This window comes from Aulostomus chinensis, chromosome 4 (assembly GCF_037954235.1).
Source record: "Aulostomus chinensis isolate RoL2024-O1b breed Wild chromosome 4, RoL_Achi_v1.0, whole genome shotgun sequence".
Lineage (NCBI taxonomy): Eukaryota > Metazoa > Chordata > Actinopteri > Syngnathiformes > Aulostomidae > Aulostomus > Aulostomus chinensis.
Window position 1 is genome coordinate 17,662,366 of NC_141323.1, and position 13,536 is coordinate 17,675,901.

The following is a 13,536-nucleotide window of genomic DNA, read 5'->3' on the forward strand; positions in this document are numbered from 1 at the left end:
CCTGGGCAGCTACAGGGAGCTTCTCCACTTTCTCCATCCAAATTTATCCTGCCCATTCTTGGGATTCGATCAGTGCCACTCCTACCAGGGGCTCGATTCTCCAACTTTAAGACCGTCACTGTCCATCACTCAATCTGTAATCCGGATCACACCTTAAAAAAATTTTCATCACCTGATCCAGGAACATTCCCCACATACAAACTTCCCGCTGAACTGAAAAGGAATCAGGTCCCCTTTTATTACTGGTATATGAAACATTCACATTTTCCCTCGTGTTGGGAAAAAAAAAAACGGTGGACATTTATCGCTGATCATTATTATACCATTCTCCTAATTGTATGATGCATGACCCCAATCAAGGAAAGTCCTGTTGAAAAATGTATCATCACTCCACAATAGAACAGTATCAATAAAGGCTCGGATCATTAAGCGGTCTCAATGATGGCAACAATATCAAGAAACGCTCTACAAACGCTGCAGTTTTTCCTCAAGCAGAAATGTTGGAAGGATGTTATAGCACCATCTGCAGGTATAACTTTAATAAACTACAGATTTGTTCTACAGATAAAAGTTACACCAAACATTTTATTCCATAACTTTGTTCAAAGGTGTCACTGACATGTTTTCGAGCCTGTATCTCGAGCTGCGATGTCCGAGACTTGGCGAGTGGAGGCTTCACGACGCTTCAACTGCCGTGGACAAGCATTGTGGAAGTATTTTTATTTATCAGGTATTTTTCTAACTTTTGAAAACTGATCATTTCAATTAATTGAGTAGGAGACTGCTGGAATATCTTTTCCTGTGAAACTCCAACAGTATTTTGTGGATTAAAAAAAAAACAAAAAAAACTCTTCAATTGACCTTGCATCAGAGTGAGGGTGAACTATCCCTTCAAGTAATATGGAACTTAATAGAAGGTTGCAGGCGTTCAGAACTTATCTGACGTCTCAGTGTGTCATGTCAGTGGTTCCACCTCTGCGAGCCCTCGACCCTCAAAACCCAGACCCTCAAACTCGAGTGCTGCACAACTTTCAAGCGCCAGCGATGCACGCGCCAACTTTGATGTCAGTCAGATGAACGATGGTTAAGTTCATAAGTCAGACATACATAAAGACAGACATCCAGTGATTTCTACATTACATCACATTTATAGTAGGATGATCAGAAGGCAAGAGATCGGCTTGTTCTGTGTTGAGGCGGGTCATTGTTCTTCAGCTACATTTCTATACGTTCATTGACAAGCTTCAAAAGAATATTGCCGATTGATATTCAACCTCCTTCACCATTTCTATAGTTGTTGTGGTTGCATGTAAGACGCACGCATGGTTCAGCACTTTTACCTGGAAAACTGCTTGTGTAGAAAGCAAATGAACACAACGCCTTTGATGTAATCCACGATCATTGATAGAGAGAGGAATGGTTTCGTCTACATTCATCTGTCAGGTCTGACCAGGAAGCACAAAGGCCAGGGCTATGTCACGTTTGATGTGGACAAAACTCAAGACTCGCAACAGTTTCAAAGCTATTTCATGGAACCTTAAAAAGATGCAGGCACAGCAGGTAACCTCGTGTCCCTTTGTGAAGCCATCAGTCTGGTTATTCATCCGAGACACTGAAGGACAACTGTGCTTTGAGGGATTCTGGGACCACAAGTGCCGATGCGGATAACAAGTTTATTATTTGATGTTCTCCGTCTCAGTCTCGGCTGGAGTTCACAGCCTTTGTCGTCCTGGCGTTGATGAAATCAGCTTTCCTGTAGCCGCACTGGTGGCGAGAAAGGAAAGTGTTCATTATTGATACATGCAGAGGTGACTCAGAGCACTGGTGGGATATTTAACCCTCTGGTGACCCCCAGTGGTCGTTTGAAGAACATTAGAAAGGACTGCAAGAGAAATGGCTGATTTACTGAAGTCAATCAAGGTTCTGTGTCATGAGTGTGAAAACACAAGTGTAAATCCAATGGTGTAATAAAGTTTTGTTTTTTGTTTTTTTTAACATTGTGGGGAATTATTTACAGACATGACAACAACAGACAAAGAGGCAGCTCCGCTCAGTTTAAAGACACCACAGAACATATGGCGCTCACCCTCTTGTAGATCACGTGCAGTTCGGTGTGTTTCCACATGGCGTGTAGCAAGAGACATGCTGCCTGACCGGCCCGGCTCGGTCCATAACTACAAAAACAGAAAGATTCTGACGTCAGATGTACACTACCGGTCAAAAGTTTGGACACACCTTCTCATTCAATGTTTTTTTCCCTTTCTACATTGTAGATACGTACTGAAGACATCAAATATATGACGCAAGATAAAAGGAATGATGTAGCAAAGAAAAACTTGTTGAATAAATAAATAAATGTTTTATACTTCAGTTTCCTGAAAGTAGCCACCCGTTGCCTTGTGGACAGCGCTGCAAACCCCTGGCCTTCTCTCAGTGAGCTTCATGACGTCGTCACCTGAAGTGGTTTTCACCTCTCAGGTTTGCCTTGTCAGGGTTCATTTGCGGAATTTCTTGCCTTCTGAGTGGGGTTGGGACCATCAGTTGTGTTGTGCAGAAGTCAGGTTGGTACACAGCTGACAGCCCTTTTTGGAAAACTGCTAATGTTCATATGATGGCAAGAACCAATCAGCTAAGAGAAACGACAGTCCATCGTTACTTTGAGAACTGAAGGTCAGTCAGTCTGGAAATTGTAAAATCTTTGAATTCGTCCCCAAACGCAGTTGCAAAAACCATCAAGTGTTACGACCAAACTGGCTCACATGAGGACCGCCCCAGGACAGGAAGACCAAGAGTCTCCTCTGCTGCTGAGGATGAGTTCACCTGAGTCACCAGCCTCCGAAATCACAGGTTAACAGCACCTCAGATTAGAGCTCAGATAAATCCTACTCAGAGTTCTAGAAGCAGACACACCTCTGCATCAACTGTTCAGAGGAGACTGCATCAATCAGGCCTTTATCATTGAATAGCTGCTATGAAACCACTGCTAAGGAAAAGCAACAAGCAGAGGAGATTTGTTTGGGCCAAGAAACACAAGGAATGGACATCAGACCAGTGGACATCTGTGCTTTGGTCTGATGAGTCCAAATTTGAGATCTTTGGTTCCACCTGCCATGCCTTTGGAGGACACTTTGGGCAGAAAAGGTGAATGGACAGTCTCTACATGCATGGTTCCCACCGTGAGGCATGGAGGAGGAGGTGTGATGGTGAGGGGTTGCTTTGCTGGTGGCACTGTTGGTGCAGGACGCTGTGGTAGCCATGCTGGTTCAGTGTTCTTTCAGTTTTGATAAATCTCCAACACGCCATCCCATCCGGTTTGAATTTAGTTGGACACCTCTGGGAACTCCTTCGAGATAGTTGGAAAACCATTTCAGGTGACGACAAAGGATGGCTATTTTGAAGAATCAAAAACATAAACCATGTTTGGAGTTATTTCACTCTTTTTTGTTTACTACCTAATTCCATGTGTGTTCATCGTTTTGATGCCTTATGTAAATAGTCGCGAAAATAAAGAAAAACCGTTAAATGAGAAGGTGTGTAGCCACAAAAAATGAGACGCTTGCCCGTTGTCCTTGCTGCTGATGTTGGTAATCTTGGGGAGGGCTCCCTGGTCGACGATGGCTCGGACGTTCTGCGTCTCGTTCTGGCTCAGGTTCAGGAGGATGTGACACAGAGAGGCCGTCACCTCAGTGGGGAGGTCGACGCCAGTGTCGTTGATGGGCAGCATCTCCACCAACTCTGGCAGCACGTGTTGAACTGCAGGGTGAAATTGTGCGGTTAAAAAGGTTCTGAATGGCATTTCAAATGTTTCCCAATAAATTTTGACCAACCGGGACATAAAAAACACAGGAATTACAAACTAAAGATCCTCTGCCTACTGTAACAAAACCATTTTTAGATAAACAGGATTTTGGTGTCAAAAACTGACAGTGCCGTGGCCTGTATTTTTTGGTTATATCCAAATTATTTAGTGAGATTCTTCTTAACATCCCAGCAACGTACATTTATATGAACAATACATTTCCATTCGTGGTCCTATTGGACAGGTGTGAAACTTCCAGAAGGGAGGACAATACAAACAAGTCACATTCACATGGAGAATGATGATTCCACCCCCCACCATCTTGTTAGCTTAGCACAGTGAGGGGTAATGAATGGGAAGTGTTAGCATGATCCCTTCCATTTAGGGGAAGAAAAAAAAAAAAGCTCATCTGATGGTGCTCTGCTGTTAGACTTTCTGTAGTTACTCTTTTCTGTGTTGCACTAAACGGCCCCTATGCACTCGTTCAGATGAAAGCTGAGTGGTAGTTCGGCGCTGACCGTGTTCCATGTTTAGCTGTGAGCATCTGTCTTGGATGTAGACAGGTTCATTGCCACTTGTTTCAACCTGAATCTGGTGCTGCCAAATGGCTGACTTGGTTGCTCTTAAAAAAAGCGCTGTGTCGCCGCCGGTAACGACTTACTTTACCGCTGCGAAGCAGAAGCCGTCGTTTCCGGTTGTGTAAGCTAGCAGGCCAGTGAAAGCTAGCTGCCTCCTTGCCACGGTAAAAAAAGACAGCAGTTGCCGACACAGCGACACTCGAGAGCAACGAAGAGTTGAACGGTCGCTCAACGTTAAAGATCAGTTCAAGTCTCGTTTACTCGCCGATGCCAAATTCAGTATTTTTTACTCTATTAATTTTTCTGATACTGGTATTTTAATGACCTTCCTCCTCCTTGATGAGAGTGTTTCAGGAATGGTCGACCCTCTCTGTTTTCCTAAACAATGTCCTCACATTTGTGTACCCCCCTGGCTGTGCGTATTGTATGGGAGTGTTTTTACATATTTACCAATGTCAGGGTGCAGCTCCCTGTAGCGAGAGAGGTTTTTTATTAGAGCCACAGCGGTCCTCCTCACATCGCTCTCTCCCTCCTGTAGCATCTTTTTTACATGTTGGAGACCATTCTCCCGTTGAACAATGGTAAAGGCGATGGCTTCAGTCACCTGCCAGACCACACACACACACACACACACCAAAATATGAAGACACCAAATTTCATCGCATGCATTTTTCTATTGGGAATAGTTTCAGTTCGGTTTATGATCAAATGAAAAAACGCAGACAAAAAAAAGGAATAATTCTTCTGTCGCAATGCTAAAATAATAGATAAAATCAACACAGAATCACCAGATTAATTTAGGAAAACTGATGGATTTATTCAAGAAATATCAACTAAAAAGACTGCTGTGTGGTGAGAATGTGAAACTGAAACAGTTACCACTCCATTTCCAGCCGTGAGGTTCTGCAGGGCTCCGACGGCTGCTTCCTGGGTGTAGTGACGCACACTGCGGGCGATCAGCGACAGGTACATGCGGATAGTGATGGAGCTCCACAGCCACTCCATGCCACTGGGGTTGGGGTTGTCCTCCAGCAGGGTGCGCTGATGCTCCAGTTCCTGAGAGGAAACGGCATGACGGTTTTAATGACGGGGAGGGGGCAGCTGTACAGATGATTAAAGCGTGGTTTCTTGTTTTAGTACTTTAAACCTTACATGAACGGGGGAGACTGGTGGAGCCACTTTGCTGCAGCAGCAGCAGTATCACACATTAGAATTATGTAACTGCAGGGGTTTACTGCCTGATGCAGAAACTGAGAAGCTGCAATGCAGTTGGATAGTTTTATGGGTCTATGGGGGACGGAAAATACCTTAAGAATTAAAATTAGCCGGTAGCATCTACAGCACAAAGGCCGACACGCACTACACGCTGCAAACTTACAACTCTCGGTCCATGGGCTTTGTTTTCTTTGGAGCTGTGGCCCATTGTTTCAGCTAACCCCTTTATTTCCCATAAAAGGGAACCTTAACGCTACAGGAGTAATATCTCAGACAGGTTTGGAGATCATTAACAGCTTTTCATTTCAACGTCACTGTCTGACCTGACCAGTGCTCTCCTGGCTGAATGGGAATAAAATCCCTCCAATCAGGTTCCCTAAAGCCAGCTTGAAGGGAGGACATTTCTGCACATTTGCGCATGTTTGGAAGTGATTAAACCTGCAGCAGTCCGGCAGTTTTCACTGAATATTACCGTCAACTATTGGACCACGGGGTGTTTTTGTCGAGTTGGATTATTATCTGGGAGGATTACCTCTGTGATCTTGGCACTGCGGTGGGTGAAACAGCCCAGTCTCTTTGGTTTGGGAGCCAAATTTTGCTGAGATTCCCGGAAATCTCTGGTGTACTTGGTTGGAAGCTCGGACTCGATCTGATAAGAGAGGTTGTGCAGGATGCAGACGCAGTTCTCTGTGGACTTCAGAGCAAGTGCTGCCATAAATATCACGTTATAAGACAAATAACCTGCAACATAGGTGTGACACATGCAGCAACAACAACAACAACAACAAAAATCAGCAACTCATTGTATCAGAAACTGACTCGTGGACTCCGGATTAAACAGTTTCTTGTGAAACAGGCTGTAAAGGTGACCGTTTTTCTCTGGAAAGCTTGTCAGTATCATGTCACCTTATCATCCGTCTTGTAGTCAGCGATGGTTCCGCGGACGTAGTAAACCAGAGAGTCGATGAGATTCTCACACTCCCTCATTGCTTTCCTGGCATCCGGACCAGCTGAGCTCAGATTTCTTGGGACAGAAACAGTCTTAAATTGTTCCTGCCAAGTGACATTTGTGAGTGTGTGTGTGTGTGTGTGTGTATTTTCCAGTACCACTGAATCAATGATGGAGAATTCCCAGGTATTCATGATTTGAAAAAAAAAAAAAAAAGTCGTATTCACCACACATTAAGTTGCAATAATGATGGATTCATTATTTTCCAAAGTAGCAGTCGGAACAAATTATTTTTCAGGCTTACTAACTTTCATGTAATCCTTGAAACACCCACATGATTCTCATCATACAGCCTACAACAGGTTCTTTGTGCAGTGATGACATGTAAATTGGAGGGGAAATCGTCGTTTGATCATTCACAGGAGGTAAGACTGATATTCTGTAGAACACGATTAGATGAACTTGATAGCGGCGGGCCGGCAAAGTACTGAATGATTTCAGTTCAGTCGAGCGGAGAGAAGAGTGAGCTCCATGAATGATTCACTCTTTCACTCGTTTCATTCCGTTTTAGTTTCCCAGGCTGGCTAATATTCCCTGCTTTGTAAACAGGGATGTCCAAACAAGGACGCACTCAAGTAAAGTCGACATTATTACGCGCCATCTCAGTCCAGATGGAAATGAAAAACATCATGGCCCAGAGACGTTGAATCAAACACGGATGAGTAAAAGTCACAAACGAAGTTCAAGTGTCGTCGTGTCTTCCTCAGGGAAACACAAAAAGTCACGCCTTTATTTAGCTCGACAGCTATATTCTCCCCGCTTGTACAGAATTTCCGAGCCACAGAGTTAAGAATCAATGCCTTGTTGAAGACAGCACTCAAGTATTTGCAGATGTCTGTACTTTACTTGGGTATCCATTTCCCAGGATGCAGCTGTGACCCGAGCAGGCCTGCGTTAAGGATGACCCGAATCTTTGTTGAAACTCGACATTTTCAACTTGTAGTTTGCTTCTCGCGAGCTAGCTCGGGGTTTTACGTTTCACATACCGAGCGGGAATTTGAAAGTGGCTGGACACATAAGGTGGATGGGGTGGAGAAAACTGAAACAGTCGCCAAACAGCACGTTTATTCCCACGTCGTGGTAAGCAAGACTTGACGGGGTTTAAGCCTGTTTTTAAGTTGTCGTAACTCAGCATGCTAACAGGACGGGGCTAACCCCGGGCGTAAATCTCACACCTAGTCGTGTGGTGGTCCATACTGACCAGACAAGTTTTTTTCTTCGTGAATGACATTTTTGTTGAAATAATTTCATATGGTGTGGGCAGAGCAGCTGATGCGAGCAGTGGTGTCTCGTTACGAAGGGAACAAAGAGGCTCACCTCAGGCAGCCAGTCGCGCTGTGGAAAACCTCAGCATCGGCTAGGAGTTCATCTTTTGGGTTCTCGCCTTCAGAAATCCCGGAGGAGGGCACAAGGATGGACTTAGTGAGGACAGATAAGGCCTCTCTGGACAGACCTGCCTTCAAAAGGTCGTGAGACGAGAGGTTCCACAGCAGACCTGAAAGCAGGGTGGAGAAACATCAGCGGGGTTGATGCTCTGATAGTGACAGAAGCTGAAGTTCATGCAAAGAAGCTTGTAAAGCCTCAACTCTGTATAACGTGACGAAGCCTTAAGTTGGTACTCCTTTTATTTACGAAGTGCCGCATTTTCTAGAAACGGACCGGTAAGATGTCGTCTGGTCTCCACGTCACGGCTGCTCTTCAGGACCTGCAGAATGGTGGCCAAGCCTTTATTCTCCTTCACCTCCATTTTGTTCTCGCTGCTCTGGTAAACAACATTACGCAGCGCACCGGAGGCGACACGCTGCACCTCCTCGCTGTCACTGTGGAGGAGCTGCAGGAGCTTCCCAATCCCACGGAGGTAGTAGACCTGAAGGTGGGAGAGGATTACTAACCGACAGATACAAGATGACCTCGCAGACACGATATATGATAATACACTGGTAATCAATGTGACCCGTTACTCCAGACCCCCCCCCCCCCAAAAAAACACCTCTGAAACTTCAATTTATACATTGAAATGACACACTGTGCCATGCATGCAGTGACACGTACCATCTTTTTTGCATCCGCACTCTTAAAACACTGAGATTGTATGTGGCCAGCTGCACAGATCAGCAATTCCTCGTTTTCCTGGGTCAACAGGTTCACGGCCCTTTCTAACGTCATCTCTGGAGGCTTGCTCTTTGAAATCCTGAGTGAGGAAAAATACAACCCTTTGTCCAGTATCACATCATCCGCAAGCGTTTCATTTCTTTCTTCAAGCAACACTTTTTAACCTCACAAGTATGTGCCTTGACATTACTTCTTTGTCAGACAGTGCCAGCCATGTATAATTAGCTTGAAGCTAATGGCAACTGATCGCTAACAAAAGCTGCAGCGACAAAAAACAACAGCAAAAACTTTTACGAACGCTTTCGTGAAATGTCTACTATATATATATAATATATATATATATATATATATATATATATATATATATATATATATATATATGCTCAAAAACAGATATTTGTGAATACTTAAAAGAAAAAAAAAACACTTTTTTGGGTATCACTTCGAGAGTTAAAGAAGAAAAGAAAAAAGATGCCCAGTTAGATCTTACAGCGTGGTTACATCAGTCGTTTGCGCTTCCTGAAGGGTCGGCTCCGCCTCCATAGGCCTCCTCAGGTCCACCTCCATGCTGATGACTGTGGGTGGGTATGAATTCAGTTGACGGAGCCCCTGACCCTCCCTCCTGACCCGAGCTAGCCAAGACAGCTCATTGTTAGGCTGGAAATCGCCGTTCTGTCCTTGCATCGTGAGTTCCTCCTCCATGAAAACGCTCTGATCATGTCCGCCCCAACCACACTCATAATCATCCATCTGCTGCAACGCCATATCTGCAAACGTGGCCTGCGATCCTGCCGTATGTCTGTGGGACTTCCGACGGAAATTCCCGTTCGTAGATGTGGACGGGTGCAGCCGCGTTCCCCGGGGTGCCTCTGAGAAGGCGTAGTGGCGAAATGTATCAGGCCCGCGCGAGCAGTGCAGCAGGGAGCCATTCCTGTACGTCTGAATGGGGCCTGGGAAGGTGTATGTAGCAAAACGGCGAGTGTTATAACCAAGGCGGTGGCTAGCCATCTCTGGACTCGGAGGGGGGGATACTTCCACCCTTCTTGATGGCCTGCCCATTTGCTCGCTGCTTGAAAAAGAGCAGTTGGGGACGCCAAAGCCATTTACCTGTGGAGCCAAAACCACAACAGACAAGTTAATCCTGCTGCTAACCGCTGGAAGGCTTTGAACATTAAAGATCGCTGACTCTGGTCGCTGGATAAATCGGTGTAGTTAATTGAAGCATACATAAGACCATTCGGTTCTATAGCTTTGACCGTCAAATAACCTTCACTACTAATGAATTTAAAGATTAAGATTCACATTTTGTTACATTCTGTGCTCCTTACACCTACATTTAGCATCAACACGAGCCAACACACTGTGATGCGTTCGCAACTTCCTAATTTAACAACAACAGGGGTGCAAGAGCTTCGTCACGTTAAGATAAAGAGCTTCGTGACAATAATGTCATCAACCCATCATTCCAAGGTGATCGCGTTAAAATAAGTCATTACAAGTCTCGGCTTCCATACTCAACGCCGCTGTCCAGACTACATATTCCTCTTGCTGTCTTCCTGCTACATGAGCAGCATTTCTTACTTGACCATTCTTGGTCTACACCTTCGACAAACACTATTAAACTGTTAAAAATTATCTACACATCAAGCCCAGTGTGACATAGTGACGGACTTGAACATTCTGCAAAAGAGGGCCTGCACAATTTGGAACAAAAACGAATTTGATTTACGATCATCTCTGGTGTCGCGACTGCGACATGATTCACAATACTCATGTGAATTTTCCCTTTTACACCATCTTTCGTGTTTTCATTTTTAAAAAGAGAAACCCGCCTAAATGATAATGGTGTGATTTTTGTGGGGACCTGTATCAAACAAAGACACCTGAAGACGGTGATGCGCAGGCAAGACATGCCTGGAGGACAATATTTAATTTTAAACGGTAGTTTTGACAAATATTGCGCCTCCTTACGGTTCGAAAATTCAGGCGGCCATCTTGCATTTTGAATTACACGCGCAGCCCTGTGCGGCTTGATGACATTCGAATTGTAATGCATTTAAAAATAATAATAATTAATGTGAAAAAATGGTTACATTTTTGTAGTTTCTACTTCTAATGCTATCTTTGGATGAACATCTGCTTTCTAAGCTACTGAGAGTCTTTTTACACCTCATTGAGAGATATGGCGACAAGTTTAAATCCTACTGTTATTTTTTTCTTTATGGTTTTATTTCTTCAAGAATCCTTTTTCAATTGATAAAATTAAAAATCAAGCGACACCGTGACTTTTTCTAGTACAATTATTGTACCACGCCATGGTAATGCGAGGATTCGTGTAATTCTATGAACGGTTTATCCATTACACATGGGAGCTTTAAATCTGAGACACACACACAACACATAAAACACATGAACAGGACTTCTATCAAGAAGTTTCAGCGTTTGAAAAACTTCCGTTGTAGCAATAAAAAAAACAAACCCAAAACAACAACTTTAAAGACTTGTCATCCAATGGTGTTGCGCCATTTAAAGAATTTCTCACTTTCGTGTGTGGAAAAACCCCATCCGTAGCATCAAAGCTCCTCGCTGCGGTTCCCTGTAATCGGACACCACCTGAAACAAGTTGAAGAGTGCCTGTCAAGAGAGTACGTTTTCACACTGCAGTCGCCTGAACCCATGGTGACACTGACACTTTCCTGAGGCAGAGGTGAAATTGAACTCGGCTCTACTGTAAACTACAATAATAATCTGCTCTGTGGTGAGTAGAGAAACCGTAGGAACCTGTTAGACAAGAGCAATGAGACATGGCTGCATTCCAGTTGCCATTAAAAAAAACAAAACAAATACCAATCATTGTATATTTGTGTTTTGTAAACTAACCTGTAGTGGATATTAGCTGATGAGCATCACGACTTGGTATTGGCTGTAGCTGTTAGTTTGGGTGATTTTTTCTCTCTCGTCATTTTATTGGATTTACTGGTTCTACTTGATATATGAGTGGGAGCGGGGACATCTTACTTGTTGCAAAGATTTCCAAAATCGTTCATTAATGGGTTGGTGAGGGCCCGATACAACATACCGATATATCGCCGGAAGCTCATAGAAACGCACTGATGTGCGTCGGTTTAACAGTACGGTGCTGAAATGATCTCAGCCCTGACAACATGTCAGTGACTCATACACATTCTGAATAATGATTAAGTAGGTTTTGCTGGCGAATCTTAAATACTTTACATATAAAGACTATCAGCCAATACGGCAATATTGCAATTTTTTTTTCACTCTGTAGCCACTAATAAAATCCAGTATCGGTCAGACTCTTTATTGTTAGGAGGAACTATGAATATTTTATTAGTGCTGATAATTCTAATGGTTTTTATTTGCCTTTGTTCGATGGATTTCTTTTCTTTAAGCTTTGCAATCAAAAAAAAAGATTAAATCCATTTGAATCGATTTTCATGCATGCACGGATGCAGAATAAGTCACGGTTAAATTGTTGATAACACAGCACGTGCAGCAGGCATCATTACCATCATTATTCACGTATCAAACTGGAAAGGTTCATCTCTCCTGGTCAACTGTTGCATCTTTGTTAGGGACACTTCCCTCAACAGTCGACTCATTAAATATTCAGAGGCAAATTTTCTCAGAGGCAGGACATTCATTGAAAGTTAACATTACCATTAGACACGCTCCTTCTTGCCTTCCGTGCCAGGGTGAGCTGAACTTGCTGGTGAACGCGCAGGCTGCGGTCGTTACTGTCAGCCTTTGTCGAGGATCTCGAGTTGGGCTCGGCCGGTAGAGCCAAGCTGGAGTCATCCAGCAGGAAGGGGTCGCAGGCGGGTAACGCCGATTTGAAGAAGAGCTCCTCCATTGTGAACAAATCCAGATAAATCACAGCCGGTTCGGGTGCGTCATATATAAATCGTTCCCCGGATTACTGTTTAGCCCTGCTTTGTTGTCGCTCGGATCACCCAGGTGCGTCGTGCCGCTGGGTGAAGGGGCGGGGCTACTGGCGACGCACCTGAGGTGTCAGGTGTCTTTGACAAACGAACCACGCTGGCGCTTCCAGTTGAAAATTAGATTTTCCACTTAGTTGTACTTGGTTTCACTGCGTTGAGAGGTTAAACGAAGTATCGTCAGTGAATTACTGGGGAAATGGCCTCCAGGTCATGTGACGCAAAACAATATCAGTTATACAATATCGGTAATATTAATTATTACCAGACATGACAAATAAGACACAACGGTTTTATGGCACGTCACTGATATATCTATTCATATTATCTGATTGTGAAGTTTTGTTTTTTTTGCAGCAGCAGCTTCCAGGTCATGTGACCCAGTAGTTCCAAACAACATTAAGAATGTGACCTCGCGACCCCTGAAACGATACCGCCGGCATTTTCTTTCAGTAGCCTCCACGTCAGTAGGCCACTAGATATTTTTATTACTCTGGACAAATAAGACACACCTCTTCATATTGAACTTTCCCCCTTCCATTTTATATCATAAAAAAAAAAAAATCCCGGCAAACAAAACTGTGGATAAAAAGAGCTGATTTTGCTTTGAAATTGGTACATAAATAAGGGAAGCTGCCACAAAAAAATTGCTATAAAAACATAGAAGAGAGGATAAACAAAACCTCAGTGGACCAACTTGAAATTGACAGATAAAGCATGTATGCTTATTTACTTTTTCTGGTGAAAATACGAAGTGGAGACCTGTGTCTTATCAGTATTCAGGCGAGGAGCTTGGTGCCATCCCATCTGGCATGGGTTGAAAGGAGAAACCAGCGGCAGACAGACGCAGGTGTGGTTTTACAG

At 43.9% G+C, this 13,536-nt stretch overlaps 1 protein-coding gene across 1 annotated transcript; it reads right to left on the reverse strand.

The window, feature by feature from the left end:
- Positions 1–218: 218 nt before the first annotated feature.
- On the reverse strand, positions 219–12,724 carry pkp2 (plakophilin 2). The gene is made up of 13 exons (XM_086202171.1): positions 12,395–12,724; positions 11,256–11,326; positions 9,204–9,820; positions 8,654–8,792; positions 8,261–8,468; positions 7,919–8,096; positions 6,499–6,616; positions 6,125–6,286; positions 5,257–5,433; positions 4,828–4,981; positions 3,561–3,753; positions 2,087–2,174; positions 219–1,764 (listed from the first exon to the last, which is right to left on the reverse strand). Exons 1-13 carry the CDS (start codon positions 12,585–12,587, stop codon positions 1,696–1,698), a joined length of 2,367 nt encoding a protein of 788 aa, XP_086058297.1. The 5' UTR covers positions 12,588–12,724; the 3' UTR covers positions 219–1,695.
- Positions 12,725–13,536: the final 812 nt, after the last annotated feature.